Source organism: Pseudogymnoascus destructans, assembly GCF_001641265.1.
Source record: "Pseudogymnoascus destructans isolate 20631-21 unplaced genomic scaffold scaffold_3, whole genome shotgun sequence".
NCBI lineage: Eukaryota > Fungi > Ascomycota > Leotiomycetes > Thelebolales > Thelebolaceae > Pseudogymnoascus > Pseudogymnoascus destructans.
Window position 1 is genome coordinate 1163543 of NW_020167522.1, and position 15312 is coordinate 1178854.

Consider the following 15312-nt stretch of genomic DNA (forward strand, 5'->3'; position numbering starts at 1 on the left):
TCCGCCAGCAGACGTTCAAGAAAGGAACAATCATTAGGTCCTTTCGTGAAGCTGGAATGTGGCCAATCAATTCTAAAGAAGCTCTCAAGAAAATGAAAGTTTATACGATTTGTGAGCGCACTCTTGATCCTCCACAAATTCCACAGACTCCAACAAAATTTGTGCATTCTGAGCTCAAATTACGGCACTGGCAAAGTAAAATACCCTGTCTTTTGTCTAGTCCTTCAGCACGAGAATGGGATTCTTGGGCACGTGGTACAGAAAATGTACTTGTTCAAGGAGAACTGGCTATTCTACAGTATGATTTATTATCTACAAAAGTAGCTAATCAACAGAAGGCGAAGCTCAAAAGCCGCTCTGTCGCTCAAGCAAATACTGGTCCATTAACTGCTAAGGATGCATGGAAAAAGATTAATGACAAGGCTAGAAAAGACAAGGAAATTCAAGAGCGAAGGGCGAAATACAAAGCACGAGTAGTGCTTAATAAAGTCAAAAAGGAGCTTCATATTCGTGGAGTTGAGGCCCGTAAAGCAGAGCTTTCAAGAAAGCGGCAAGTTAGCCAGATGTTAAAGGCGAAGGAGGAGGTGCCTTCTGATTTACTTATTCCAATTCCAGATCCAGAAAAAATTGCGCAGGAATCAGAGCTTCAAGAAAAAGCCAATACTCAATTAATTTCAACGATGGGGTACGAATCACACGCTGACGACGACGACGAGACAGGATTTATAAGATTCAGTGGATTGGATACAGACCTATTTGTGGACAGGGAGGACGAAAATTTAGACCCAGGGTTGTTTTAAATTTGGGAATAGCTTTAATTTTATCATATGATTCAATCACTCAATTGCTGGTATAGTTGTTTAGATAGTGGTTGTATTAGATTCTACATAGTTATGATATCTGGTAGGCTTCAACTCGCTTTCAGGCTTTAACTCGCTTTCGCCGACCACCTGTAGGGTGGTCGGTGCGAACACCGACGATTAAACGGGATGAGAAATAATCGGCTTGTCTGCACATATCACGACAATCTCAAAAATTCATGGTGATAACAATTATTAAATAACGTCTACATAATACGGCTTTACTATCAGAATTGCTTCTGAGGTCGAAATCAGCTGGCTCAGCGACATGCCTCGCAGCATGTTTACCCACAGCTCTCATCTTGCCATGAACTGTCGTGGGCTCGGGCAGTAATACGTAAAATAACCAAGCGACCTACAGCTCTGTCTAGTAGATATTAGACCTCTAAGTGCTAAGGAAAGAAGCTATAAAAGTTTTAAGCAAGGCGCTGTATGTCTAACAAAATGATACCAAGACGACAAGATATCCCAAACCGCACTAGCCGCACCCTAATACGGGCGCTCCCGCACCGTATTAGCAGGCGCCGCAACCCGATTCGCTCAGCTTGCGGTAGTCAAATACCCAGCGATTTAGAGTGAGAAGCGCAGCGTCGGATTGCGATGACCCTGCACATGGAATTCGCTGTAGATCATGTCGTGCAGGGACGCCGGCGCCGTGTCTCCAGCTGGTGGAATACACTAGGTGGGTGTAGATATTAGCGATTATGGATGGGGTGCAGATATATCTCGCTTGTCTGTTGCTTCCTGAAGAACTGTAGAGACATTTGCCAACTCACCGGTTTAAGGGTATTAGGTATGGGAAGAAGTGGTTGCGTGTGATGGCCCACTTGCCGATGGATGAAAAGCAGAAGGTAGAGAAAGCGGTAAGGCTACGCGCAACTCAAACCCCGAGAGGGAGAAAAAGAGATGTCATATTTCCATCTGATAGGCGGTACATACTACAACACATAGGAAACAGATACAGAATCTTCCATCTGATAGGAGGTACATACTACAACACATAGGAAACAGATACAGAATCACAAAAGATAACGCCTGCCGCCCAAGCTCCTTGCCCATTTACCATTCCCCGCTTGCGCGCCACATAACCATGAAAAACCCCCATCTAACTCGACCCGTCGTGATACCCACCCCAAAGCCGCCCCATCAATCTGCCATAATCATCCACCCCACCCCTCCCACGAGTCCCGCAAGAATCACCGCCGTCACAACCCCAGCACCAGCTTTGTCTCCAGTCGTCGGGGTCCAGTCGTTAATTAACGACGCCGCGGTTTTAGCGTTGCTACCCGTCTTGTAGTTACCCTGGCTCGTCCCACCAGTAGTATTAGTGACGGGCCCAGGAGTCTGTCCAATCAGTGTACTCTGGATCACTTCAAGCGCCGACATCTCCTCGCCCACTCCCGTGGTCCCGTCCCAGACGCCCGTCTGCCCGTTATGCACCCACCGCAACCCGCAGGCTCGGCCTTTGACCCCGCCAGTGCACTGCGCAGCTGCGGCTTTGGCGGAGGTTAAGAGGAATTTGGAGATGGTATCGGCGGTGAAGGGGGCTACTTTGGAGGTTGCGGCCATCCAGCGGGTTATGTAGGCTTTGAATGATTTCTGGTCCGTGTTGCAGGAGGCGGGCTCGGTGAGCTCGCAGTCGCGTTCGATGATGATGCCGGTGGCGGCGTCGCTGAATACTTTGATGGAGCGGTCGAGGAGGCCTTGGACACGGGCTTTCCAGATGTCGGATTTGGTCTAGTGGCGGTGTTAGTTGGATGGATCGCGCGTGGAGTTTGGTGACGGGGGGGGGGGGGAGTATACTTACGATGTTATACATAGTAGCAGCACCAAGAATCCAGACTCCGGCATTGTAACTATATTGGACATGGTTGATCGACGTACAGTTGCTTAGATCATCCGTACCATCATAGATATTGAACTGCGCATCAATGAGGCCAATACTTTGTGTCCACTCCCAAGTCTTCTCGGCCCAATTTGAGTACGTATCATTTCCGGTGTACCTGGCCAGTCGGGAACCGAGGTTGAAAAAGCAGCCGTTGGAAATGGCATTCTTGTAGTCGTATCCGACGTTGAATCGGAAAATCTGCCATTTAAGACCACCGTTACAATGAGCATCGTCCCAGCGCGAAGCTTGGGTGTAGAACACGGCCTGTGCGAGAGCGAGCCACTGTGGTTGATCCTTTGGAGGATTGGGGAAGTTGTATTCCGCGGCCGTCATCGCGGCCATTCCCCAGAAGCCTTAAAGGGTGTAAGTAAATGCATGTGAGAAGGTATAGTTCTATTAACCTTGGTCATCGTTTCCCAGTGCTTTTGTTTGGTTGGTGGGCATGTAGTCTCGATCATTGCCAACCTGGAAGACCAGAGCTTGTGATATAGCTTCGTTGTAGGAATTGTCGCCTGTTATATGCCAGTAGTCGAGCATGGTGTTCCACATGGCACCAGCCTGCCACCAGAAGTATCCGGACGGAGGCTGTTCGAGGAGCCCCGGGATGTTATACTGTCCAGATTGGTTTCCTGTGTAGTAGCTCATCAAATCGAATGCGATGGAGGATGCGGCAGTCTTCACGGAAGCTAGAACGATGTTAGACAAATAACTCAACTTGCGTAACTGTGGGCTGGAGTCGAGACATACCTGGCGAGGTGAAGTCAACTTCAATAGCGACCGCATGGCCCAAGAAGCCCGCAGCAGCCGTAGCGAGAGCGAAGAAGCTGCCCGTCTTCATCCTGGATGATTTTCAAAATGCTCAGGATAATAGTAGTCGTCGGCCCCACAAGGAGCGTCGTCGTCGTTGTTGGGGTCGGAATACGAGGCACCAGAGGGTATAGATCGTCAAAGTCGATAAATCGCCAATATGAGGTCGAGGGTACAAAACGAATGGAATATATGAATACACACAAAGTGTAGCAGATATCTCAAAGGTTATGAGAGGAGGGACGCCAAGAAATGAGCGGAGTCGTGACAAAAAGCTTCATAACTGGGGTGGGGGGGCTAGTAGATCAGGGTTGATGGACAAGGGATTCTGGGGTAAGCGTGGTGCTCAAACCGACCGTCGTTTGGGGGATGAGAAAGGCGTTAATTGGCTCAGAAGTGGGTATGGGACGGGTATGGGACGGGTATGGGACGGGGGAGATTTGCTGCACAGCCATGACAAAAGTACGGTATTGTACAGTACGTATTGTACCCTAGCAACCTCGTAAACCGTTTCACTAACAGATCACCATAATTACAGTACTCATAATTAGGTACTCTCACCTCTGTCGACCAATGAACAAAAGTAAATATGGATCTCAACTCGTATAAAATGATAAAATGATACGATAAATAAAATAATACAATGATACAATGATGCGATTAAATAATACAATGATAAAATGGCAAAATAGCATCAAAGTAACAAATACTTGAAGGGTTAATTAACTTCTTGCTCCAGAGTTATTTAAGGTACAGCCTACTCGAGTACTAGCGCATGATGCGGGTCCACCATCTTCCTTCCATCTCCATCTCCACCAAAAAACACTTCCGGCGGCGGCACTTAAGTATAGAGTCACGTGATACACTCAACAACCATCAACCTGCACCACGTGATTTATCATATGATCGCATCACATCTCGCTCAGGCACGGACCAGCTATAGAGCTCCTGATTGGTCATCTTTCATCAAATATCTGGAGTCATCGAGGTTCGCGAACCACCCCCTCCATCCCATACCCATACATATCGATCTTTCATGGAGGCGACGGCCTCAACTCTACTGTAACCCGAACAAAATCACCATCGACACAATACACGTCTATTTGCGACACCCAATACACTCTATCCGAAAAAATTTCGATATTATTCATCGCCAGAATCCGAATCACAACTCAATCTCTCCGAATCTTCTCCGATTCTCGTCGCCTTTAAAAACGCCGTGTCTACCCAGAGCCACAGCGAGGCGACCAGACTCGGCACCGGCACAACTTCCCACAACAACGCCTAACACATGAGTAACCTGCTTTGGAGGGCTTACCTAGAAGACGATGTCGACAGGTGTCGGAATCTGCTAGGCAATGGAGCTCAACTGACAAGCAAGGGCCAGGGCGCCCCGTTCGGCCATGGCGGTAGCCTGGGCACAATCGCCAGCAGCCCTGGCGCAGCCTACGCTGCCTCCCCTCGGAATGCCAAGTCAAAGAAATCACTGGGCCACATTGGCAGTACAGGCGCCAAAAACCCGACAAGTGGTCTCACGAAGGCCGACATCAACAGTCGCGACAGCCAGGGTCTGACCATCCTCCACAGAGCAGTTTCGTCCCACACTGCGGAGTCTCTGGATATCGCACTCGCCTTCATTGAGCATCCACTGATCGATTTATACGTACAAGACAAAGAGAATGGCTGGACTGCGCTGCATCGCGCTCTGTACTTTGGCAATGTTTCCATCGCTAGAGCTATTCTCAACAAGGATTCGACAGATACATACTTTCAGGGTCCAGGGAGTACAACCACCAAGGGCACACCTCTTGTCCGAATCAAAGACTACGAAGGCAACAGCGCATTTGACGTGTATAACTCCACCACTGCTCGGCGCACTTTACACCCTATCGAGGTTTCTGTCAAAGTTGACGACTCGGATGACTCGGACTCAGATTATGCTAAAGTGCCGAATACCGAGGCTCCAGGATACGACTCCATCGATGGCGACGAATTTTATGCATTCGGTAGCAATAAGAACTTGACCCTTGGATTTGGCGACGAAGACGACCGGCAACACCCGGAAAAAACAACTCTGAAGCGGCCAGACCACTTAATTTGGCGATTCTATCGAGAGGTTCTTGAATGTCAGAACGAGGAAGACCATCCCAAGAAAGGCCCGGGGCCCAAGCGAATCGAGGATCTCCCCACCCTGATTAGAAACAGGCCGATAATAATCCAAGATGCCATTTTGTCAAAACTCCACAGCGCCATCCTTACGACTGATCCGTATTCGAACCTCTACATGTGCGGTTTTGGGCCGGGTGGTCGATTAGGTCTCGGTCATGATATTACTAGCTTTAACTACGTTTGCGTAGAAGGAGGCGCATTGGAAGAGAAAAAGGTTTCCGCAGTGGCCCTGGGGCAGAATCACAGCTTAGCAGTTACCTCGGACGGAGGGGTTGTAAGCTGGGGAACTAATACCTGCGGAACTCTTGGGTATACACTGCCACGACCGCCAAATGATGAGGAGCCTATCAACAATATTCCACGGCAGATATTCGGGCCTTTGAAGAAGGAGTTTGTCATTGGCGTTGCCGCATCTTCTATCCATTCTGTGGCCCATACCGCCACCTCCCTCTATACATGGGGCAAAAATGAGGGACAGCTTGGCTTAATGGACTCCGACTCGCGGTCTCTGGAAATTCAACCAATTCCCCGAAAGGTCGCTGCGTCACTTTTCACTTCTCCCATACAAATGGTATCAGCAATTAATCGGGCTACAATATGCTTGCTAGCTAATCACACTGTGTGCGTTTTTACCAACTACGGATATAGTATTGTCAAATTCCCCCTCTACGGAGGATTCAGCAACTATCATCTCAAATCTCGCACTCTTACTACGCGATATGAGGCGGAGCCTAGCCATATTTCGTTGGTAACTGCTGGTGGTGACACCATAGCTGCTGTCTCCAGCCGAGGAGATCTGTTTACATTGACTGTCAGCCACAACATCGATTCTAGCACTTCTTCGGCATCATCGACGACGAATCCAGCCAAAATCCGAAGTTCGCTGTCACAGCCTCAAAAGATCTGGTCGTTACGTAAAGGCAACTGGGATGGTATCAAGTCAGTTGGCGTTGGAGAGGATGGCTCCGTTATACTCTGCACGCAAGCTGGTGCTGTTTGGCGCCGCGTCAAGAGGACGAAAGTGAAGGAGGCATTTTCGGCGTATACCAAGAATAAGGACTACAAATTTCAGCGCGTACCTGGCCTTACGAATGTTGCTGGGGTGCGTAGTAATATCTTTGGGGGATATGCAGCTATTCGGAAGGATTGCCACGTCATGACGCAGATATCAATTGATGAGAAGACCCTGTGGGACGATATTGCTCCGCTATTCTGTTTTTCCGGCGAAGAGCTATCTTTCTCGACCACCCTACCAGCGGGCAAGAGAGTTAGGTATCCATGGCCTCCTACAGTGTCAATAGATCACCTCGACCCTCTCAGACAAGCTGTTCTCCTCAGTGCAGATTTTGAAGCAGACGTCGCGCGGCACATCGCCAAGGGTGGTGTCGGCCACGAAAGTTACGATGCTGAGATTTCGAGCTCGGCTGCCAAGACCAAAATTCCCATTCACAGCTTTATATTCGCGGCACGCAGCCCTTTGATTAGAGATGCCTTCAGAAGGGCTAAGGAGACCGGCGAATTTATTATTCCCGATGTGTTAACAATTCGTGCCACGGATGGCTCGTTAAACATCGAGTTTGAGGACCTCGACTTCATCACCATATTCAACCTAGCATTATACTTGTATACTGACAAGGTTCTCGACGTCTGGCATTTTTCGCGCAATGTACCTGCCCGTGGGAACCGATACCGTCAAATACGAAACGATCTTATGCATGTGGCTACAAAACTCGAGATGAATGGGCTGGAAGTCGGGGTGCGGAGAATGGCCGCGCCGCTACGTCGGATGAACATAGACTTCGCTTTTGCCCTGAATGACCCGGCTTTCTTCACCGATGGCGATGCGGTGATTGAGCTTGATGGCGACGAAGTAACTGTCCACAGTACCTTTTGGCGTCAACGATGCCCTTTCTTCGAGGGCCTGTTTGGTGGCCGTGCTGGGGGACAGTGGCTTGCAGGTCGCAAGGAAGATTCTGAGCCTGTCCGAGTTGATCTGACCCATATTGAGTCATCGACCTTCGACATTGTGTTAAGACATGTTTACACGGATGCAGGAACCGAATTATTCGACGATATTGTTGTTCAAGATGTGGATGAGTTTTGCGACCTTGTGATGGATGTCATGGGTGTGGCGAACGAGCTGATGCTCGATCGACTCTCCCAAGCCTGCCAACAAACCCTCGGCCGCTTCGGTAAGTAAATCATTCAACCCTCTGGACAGATAGTCAGCTAACAATACCAGTGAACACCCGAAACATCTGCAATTTGTTGAATGATGTGGCTCCTTGCGCTGTCTGCGAATTCAAAGAAGCTGGCCTTGAATATGTCTGCCTGCAGCTAGAGACTATGCTTGACAACCAGTATGTTTTCACGATGTGCATATATGGAGAAATACTAATGTCCATTAGGTTACTCAATGATCTTGACGATGATCTACTTGCTGAATTGGACGAGGTCGTTCGAGAAAACCAGTTGGCATGTTTGCCATTTGCTAAAAGCGGCCGAGCAGAATTGCTCCTGCATGAGCGCCACCCCAGCCTGGTGGGCGAGCTTGACGAGGACAGACAGCGAAAGCTACGAGATATGGCTTTTAGAACCTCCCTCAGAGATGAAGAGGGAAGGTTGTCAAGTTCGTTCAAGACCCGACTTAGTGGCTTTGGATTTGACGGCGCTTCCTCACCGCCACCTTCAAGTATGACCCCAAAGCCACAGAACACACCTCATCATACAGCAGCTACCAGCCCATGTATTCGACCTAAGGATTCGATCGCCGATCTAATGTTTGATATGGAAGATGATGAATCTTCGCCACTTGGTCCTTCATCTCCTTCCCTACAACCCCTTGGACCAACATCCACTCCACTGGGCGGCTTGAACAAAGCGCTCCCACCTCCTGCCTTCAAGAACAAAGGTAAGAAGTCGATATTTGCGCGCGACTCTTCGACCCTAAATTCGCCTGACGAACCAGCAACTCCTCCCACAGGATCTCCAGGCGCCAATCCTAAGACATGGGTTTCTCCGGGATTGCCGTCGACAAAACTGAACATGCGGGAGATCATGTCTCAAGCGTCCTCAAATCAGACGTCCTCATTGTCCTTGGGCATATCCGCCCAAAGGGAGAAAGACGAGGCAGCATCAAGAGCTGCAGCCCCCAAGCTCTCCCAGAAGGAGCGCAAGAAGCAACAGCAACAAGCAGCGTTGGAGCAAGAACAATTGAGTAAGAAGCCCAGCCGCAATGAAAACCCTTCCGGGCCCTGGCAGGTAGCGGCTGCAGGACCTCGAATCAACCTGAGCGACATTATCGGTGGAGACTCGGGTACTTCTCCATCTGGGGCATCTAGTCTCAAGGTTCCAACACCAAGCCCGCGCCCACGTGCAGCTTCTCCGGATACACGGTTTTCGGGCCAACGTGGCAAGTCGGACATGTCACCACAGAGCTACAAATCGCAAAGTCGCGGACCTGCAACACCGCAACCGATGAAGTCGTCGCCGCTAGCCACGAACCGAGAGCTATTTCCTGCGCTTGGTAGTCCGCGCGCAGAGCCAACGCTGCAGTTGTCTATGGCTGATATTATCGGGCAGCAGAAGCGAGAACAGGACCTGGTCAAAGAGGCGGTCGCGAAGAGGAGTCTGCAGGAGATTCAAGAGGAGCAGGCGTTTCAGGAGTGGTGGGATAAGGAAAGCCGCAGGGCGCAGGAGGAAGAGACGGCGAGGAGCGAACCTACGCAATCTATACCGAAGAAGGGCAGCAGTTTTAGAGGGAGAGGGAAGAGGGGAAGTGGTGGTGGTGGAGGAGGTAGAGGGGCGAGTAATATGGTTCAAGGCGAGAGCCGGAAAGGAAAAGATTCGGGCGAGGCTTCCCAGGGAAGGGCGGGTAATAAGGACAAAAGGCAGGCGTAAGGCGTTATGGTATAAAAAGGCATGCCAACGGACGTTTACGGGGCTGATTTGGGAGTATCCCCGAGTACCCCTGACGGGACGGGAAGGAAAGGCTAGATCCCGCCGCTATGTAGAGATAAAGTTTTGCAGGGTAATATATTGTAATACATACCAGCTGCAACTATCTATATGTTGCACGAGATTCCCTTTATCCACGTTCCTTTGCCCTGCCCTGCCCTGCCCTGCCTTGTGTTGCCTGGAGTCCAGAATGTGGCCTAGCATGTGTCTGCCGAAGTCTAGCTCTTCTTGGCCTAGACTTATTTACGATAAGGCAATGTCTAATCTCTACGGTGTGCTGTAGACGCACAGACAGACGCTTGTGTCCCCTATAGTCCGCCGTACAACTCTTTAATTAACTTACAGTATTCACCATCCATAGACGACTTCACCTTATTTACTTGTCCATATTGCATTGAAAATATCCCTTTGTTGAACTCTATATCCCCTATCCTCGCCATCTCCTGCTATTCTTCCCATTGTTTATCACCCCATATCCCTATCTATCTCTCTATCATAGCCGCCTCAAAGCTACCCACCCACCCGGGAAGGCGCGAGATAGCGTTTGGATCACGAGAGCTACCTTGCAGGTTACGGCATGACCATCTAACCATCATCAACCACGGGCCGCGTTCCTCTCCCCTTGAAATCGCCAACCATCGGCCTATAACACGTACAACGCAGGACCAACCAACCTGCAGGACCACCTCGCCGACGACTCGCGAATCCGCATTCCCACCTCCGCCGACTCTTTGACCGCAGCCCATGCTGTCTGCCTAGCTCCTTCCCTGGCCGCCTCAAAGCACCACCACCCACATTCCGCATACCTGTCCCTCACCAGCCACAGCAACCACCTAGAACGATCCAGAGCACCAGAGCATTAACTACCGCCGCCTCGCTCGAATCAACGCCAGACAGATATATTCCTGCGAGCGGCACTGTGACAATGGAAGCTCTAGGGCAACTCCACCATATCGCTCGACTCCATCACAACTGAACACACCTGAACCTGCGCGGTTGACTGACCAGCAGCTGGGATCCCCATCGCCGCCACCACCACCCCAGCAGCAGCCTGCGATAGAACTCCTGCCCCTCCGAACAGCAGTCTACAATAATGCATCAACACCCGCGGCCCCCGCCGAATGGGGCTTCTCCAGCCTCGTCGCCGTCGACGAATCCCTATCGCACGAATAATCCGAGGGAAGGAGCGCAGAGTGGCCGTAGCCGGTTCGGCTCTGATGCGCCGCAGTATAGCGAGAATGAGTCCAGTGGGATTCGCGGGGAGAATGTTGTGGCTTCCTCTGGGCCGAGTGCGGAGGCAAGGCGGAAGCTGGATCAGATTGTGCAGGTGAGTTTGCCGTTTGAGGGTGTCTTGCGTTTGTGTGTGCGGTTGCTGATGACGGCTAGAACTTCCATACCAAAGCGGCGACTGTGGTATTGCAGTCGAGAATGTCGTTTCCGACTATTCGAACAAAGGATCAGACGACGAAGGTTAATAAATGGGTGAGTTCACACGGAGCGGAGGTAGCGGTGTGTGGTTCGATATTCGAGTCTAACTTGCCTGCAGTTCCAATTAGAGACCGATGATACAGATGCATTTCGCGAGGACTTACGACTATGGAAGACGTGTGGGGGGTTTGAGAATCGCCCTCCACCGTTGATCCTTGAAACATATCTTGACATGTCCGACCTGTCAAACAAACAAAGCCTGGTCATTGTGGATGACAACGGCAAGCATTGGGATGTCGCGGAAGCTCTCAATGGGGCTCAGGGCTCAAAACACGGTGACTCACGCCACAGGAAACGGCATACAGAAGTTATCCTGGAACGTTGGAAGATAGAGTTGAAGGAAGGCTCGACGGACGAAACATACGACTATGGAGCCATACTGCCGACGATATACAAGAAGGCGATAGTCTTCTTTCGCACCCTGTATGCAACCGCCCGCTTCACTCCCGTGTCGAAGTTTGTGAAAGGCATCGGCAAGGTCCCCTCGTCAAGAGGCGGGCTGAGAATCAATTGCCGGATTATCAACGGCGAATCATTTGTTCCAGCTCACCATGACCCACTCACAATCCCTCTATTCCAGGGGGATGGCGAGACAACGACGCGATTTAACCTAGGCGAGACAGAAAGCCCTGCTGGACCGTTCTCTGCTGAGGTCTGTTATCGCAACGATTGTAACTTCCGTGCAGCAGACTCCGAAGCTCTACTCAGTGAAAGGTTTATGGGTGCTGAGGACTTCTTTCAACCAACATTAGCATCAAGACGGGAAGATCGCAAGAGAGATACAAGGGCGACAGAGGTTGGCTCATTACCTGTCAATCGACGGTTTTCTGTGGACGTGGAACCGACGCAGACGTACGGGAGCTTGTCTACCTTTCACGGCGAGGGGCCAACGCTTGCTGCAAGTCCGATCTCTGCATTGCGGGCTGCTAGGAATATGGGGTCAGAGACTAACTCGCCGCCTGCTGGGTCATCCTATGCGAGATATGCTCAACCTTCGAGGCCAACATTAAGGGCAAATGAGAGTATTGCCGGCGCGAGAAGACCATCTGTGTCATTTAATCCATTTAAAGCAGGTTCGCTCTCTAGATCTCCTTTGACTGGCACGTCTTCTCCACAACAAGGGGAGATGCTGCCCCCTGGGTCTTCACAATCCGTACCTCGTACTGTTGGTATGGGCGCATTATCACAGGCGCGGAATAGATCGTCCCTCACAGCGGGAATGCCTGCGTCTCTGCGTGGCATACCGGTTCAACAAGATAACACTATCTCGCCATCAAGCTCACCAAAGACAGTGACTATTAACCGATATAGCAGTAGCTTTAGCCATCGCCGCGGCAGGTTATCGTACGGCGGGACCAGCAGGGCAGAGGATGACCAAGGGAGTAGTGGCAAGCAGAGCCTCTCATCATCGGCACAACCTGGATCTGGAATACTCGCAGAGGCCATTGCTGGCAGTTCAGGGTCGTTGCAGACTGATGATGATAACATCTCGGATTTTCTCAACGTCCTTGAAAGCAATAAGAATTTACCGAGCTTCCAACAAAGTGGCAATGAAGCTGCCACAAGGCGAACGGCGTCACAGTTAACGAGGTTTCAATCTATGAGAGAGTCTCACAACATCCTCACAGAATCTTTGACCTCATCGATGCTCCTGCACCGCTCGTCATCCTCGTCTAGCCGACAACTATCAAGCGTCCCGCCGATGGTTACAGCAACATCTATCTCGACATCGTCGTCGCCTGGCAAACCAATTTCGCCACACACCCCACATACACCCGCGATTCCCTCGCGCTTAAGCGCCAACTCCATTGCTGAGTACTCACAACCCCGTCGTGAGCGCACGCGCAGCACAACCGAAGAAGACCGCATCGACGATGTTTCCGGCGACGAGGACGACAATGGCCCTGGCACCACTGCGATTGACATTCCTCTCTCACCCAGACCACGCCAGTATCCTGGCCGTCGCTCCAGCTCAGTAACCCAGGAGCACCGCACTCTCGCTGTTGATGATGACGAAAACGATCTCCCCTTCCACCGCAGCATCAGTCTCGGTGCCGATGACCGCGAGCCTCCCAGCCTCAGCGACCTTCGCGGCCTCGGTCAGCTCCCAGGCACTGTGCCAGAGGAGACACGCGACCGCTCCTCCCAGCCCCCACCGGGTATCGGGAGCGCGGCTATGGACGGGCCACTATCATGTCTTGATAGCGACTCGCCCCCTGTCCCACGCTCCTCAGCGCCGGGATCACAACAACGCCCCGCGCGACGACCCAAGGTTGATCGCAGCTCACTTTCGGCACAGACGGGGTCGTCGTCTAGCGGCGTGGTGGACACCAGGCGCGCAGGCAGCGTAGAGCGTGAGCGCACTAATCGGTATAGCTTCTCGCGCCCGCTTGGGCCGCCGTTTGATGATGACGAGTACCCACTGCTGTTCGACATGAGCGAGATCGGGAGGAACTCGGAGCAGTCGCGGCGTAGTCTTGAGGACGGCCGTGAGGGAACGGGTGGGGGAAGCGAGAGAGATTCGGGTGGTGGTAGTCGCAGGGGGAGCCACCGGGGGTGGTGAGTGAACACACTGACTGGGTGTGAGATATACGTTTTTTGACGGGTAAAAAAGGTTGGAGGTTATTTGCAGTACTCCATTTGACGCGCCAGCCGTTCTGGATCAGAGTCTGAAGGGCACGTTCGGTCCCCCCCGCGAGGGTGGAGATCGATCTGGGGCGCTTCGTTTCTACGATTTTTTTTTGGCAGGCATTGGTTGTACTTTTGTTTTTATTTTTGGCTTTGGTCTCGGTATTGGGAGAAGGGGCTACACCGCAGGGGTGGGTAGATATGGGAATCTGCTCTGGTGTTATGCTCTTAATTTGTGGATTCCGCTTCTCGCGGCAGTTTGAGCGGGTGAAGTGGAGGGGGTGGTTGGGTTTGTGGTTTGGTTTGGTTTGGTTGGTTTTTTTGGCGGGGAGTCTTTAGGGGAGGGGGATCGTATGCGATGGGATGGATGTTTCTTGGGGTTGGGTGGGGTGGGGAGTTAGATTATATGTGGAAAGAGTAGATTGTTGGTTAAAAATATATATATTTCCCACATATAACTTAGCGATGATACTGAACCTTGTGCATGGCGGGCCTTGGAATGCCTGGTTTTTGTTCATCTATGGTACCTTTTGTCTATAAGACTCTCTGCTCCTTTTCATGGAGTTACTTCGTGTAAGAATGTGATGGGAGACTTGGGTTGGTAATTTAATTTAAATATAAATTTGAATTCTATGTTATAACATACATGTATAGCGAATGTGCCAAAGAGGGCAGATACCGCTACAACCACCTATGCTATAAAGAAGCTCTATGGCACACAGCAATTCAAGGACCTCATATCTGCTCTAAACAAGACAAACAAGTCTAGGCAAAGAAGGACGAAGTGAGACTAAAACGGTAAGACTCTCTACCTTCCTTATAGTAATAATTATAGTAACCAAGAAACAGTGTTAGAGATGGAGTCCATGCGAGTATTGTCGAGCAGAACCTTGGGATTAGAGCAGGCGGTAGGGCATATGCACATTGGGACGATAACAACATGGCTTAGGAAACTGAGTGGGAAGAAGATGATGTTATTCAAGAAGCGATGTGGAGGGAAGACGAGAAGGCCAGTGGTTATAGGAAGGCAGACCTTAAGAACACCTAGTTGAAGCTTGAGGGACAGGCCGATGATACAACCAAGGTACAATTAGCAACACTATTACAAGACTAATACTAATATAGATATAGAAATTTGAAGGCCTTGGATTCTCTATTTAGCGCCGCAAGTGGAGAGCAGCATATAAGTCAACATTGAGGCTAATGAAGAAAGTCAACACTAACCTAGATTTTATCAACAACCTTCCCCTAGCAATTGACACAGAGACTAGGTAAGTCACTATAGTAATATTTATAGTAATCAGCTAACATATACAGGACTTATTATGAGAAGACCCCCCTACACCTCTATTTCACTAAGACACAGATGGCAGGTTGGCGGAACTTTGTGTAATGGTGGGTGCACCAGATGTGAGAATCTAGCCACCCAAGGAAGGGATGATTTTACTAAGACAACACACTGTCTTAGGAAACAGAGCCAAAGGGTTGTAGCTTAGACTATTCCACAACTCAGCA

At 50.5% G+C, this 15312-nt stretch overlaps 3 protein-coding genes across 3 annotated transcripts; 2 read left to right on the plus strand and 1 right to left on the minus strand.

Annotated features, from left to right (window-relative positions):
- Positions 1-1775: 1775 nt before the first annotated feature.
- DCW1_1 (hydrolase 76 protein) lies at positions 1776-3843 on the minus strand. Its single transcript, XM_024465325.1, has 4 exons — positions 3496-3843; positions 3150-3434; positions 2668-3101; positions 1776-2597 (listed from the first exon to the last, which is right to left on the minus strand). Exons 1-4 carry the CDS (start codon positions 3584-3586, stop codon positions 2007-2009), a joined length of 1401 nt encoding a protein of 466 aa, XP_024327400.1. The 5' UTR covers positions 3587-3843; the 3' UTR covers positions 1776-2006.
- A 635-nt stretch (positions 3844-4478) lies between these two features.
- VC83_01651 (uncharacterized protein) lies at positions 4479-9990 on the plus strand. Its single transcript, XM_024465326.1, has 3 exons — positions 4479-7916; positions 7967-8084; positions 8133-9990. The coding sequence occupies exons 1-3, from the start codon at positions 4847-4849 to the stop codon at positions 9622-9624; spliced, it is 4680 nt and encodes a 1559-aa protein (XP_024327399.1). The 5' UTR covers positions 4479-4846; the 3' UTR covers positions 9625-9990.
- A 78-nt stretch (positions 9991-10068) lies between these two features.
- ATG13 (autophagy- protein 13) lies at positions 10069-14159 on the plus strand. Its single transcript, XM_024465327.1, has 3 exons — positions 10069-11008; positions 11068-11163; positions 11228-14159. The coding sequence occupies exons 1-3, from the start codon at positions 10775-10777 to the stop codon at positions 13730-13732; spliced, it is 2835 nt and encodes a 944-aa protein (XP_024327398.1). The 5' UTR covers positions 10069-10774; the 3' UTR covers positions 13733-14159.
- The last annotated feature ends 1153 nt before the right edge of the window (positions 14160-15312 follow it).

Excerpts from the sequence above, each read along its gene's own strand:
- DCW1_1 (XM_024465325.1), bottom strand. The coding sequence starts at position 3,586 with ATGAAGACGGGCAGCTTCTTCGCTCTCGCTACGGCTGCTGCGGGCTTC. Across the intron at positions 3,102-3,149 it reads ACTGGGAAACGATGACCAAG|GCTTCTGGGGAATGGCCGCG; the intron begins GTTAATAGAACT and ends ACACCCTTTAAG. Across the intron at positions 2,598-2,667 it reads CTGCTACTATGTATAACATC|ACCAAATCCGACATCTGGAA; the intron begins GTAAGTATACTC and ends CACCGCCACTAG.
- VC83_01651 (XM_024465326.1), top strand. The coding sequence starts at position 4,847 with ATGAGTAACCTGCTTTGGAGGGCTTACCTAGAAGACGATGTCGACAGG. Across the intron at positions 7,917-7,966 it reads ACAAACCCTCGGCCGCTTCG|TGAACACCCGAAACATCTGC; the intron begins GTAAGTAAATCA and ends TAACAATACCAG. Across the intron at positions 8,085-8,132 it reads GAGACTATGCTTGACAACCA|GTTACTCAATGATCTTGACG; the intron begins GTATGTTTTCAC and ends AATGTCCATTAG.
- ATG13 (XM_024465327.1), top strand. The coding sequence starts at position 10,775 with ATGCATCAACACCCGCGGCCCCCGCCGAATGGGGCTTCTCCAGCCTCG. Across the intron at positions 11,009-11,067 it reads AGCTGGATCAGATTGTGCAG|AACTTCCATACCAAAGCGGC; the intron begins GTGAGTTTGCCG and ends GATGACGGCTAG. Across the intron at positions 11,164-11,227 it reads CGACGAAGGTTAATAAATGG|TTCCAATTAGAGACCGATGA; the intron begins GTGAGTTCACAC and ends ACTTGCCTGCAG.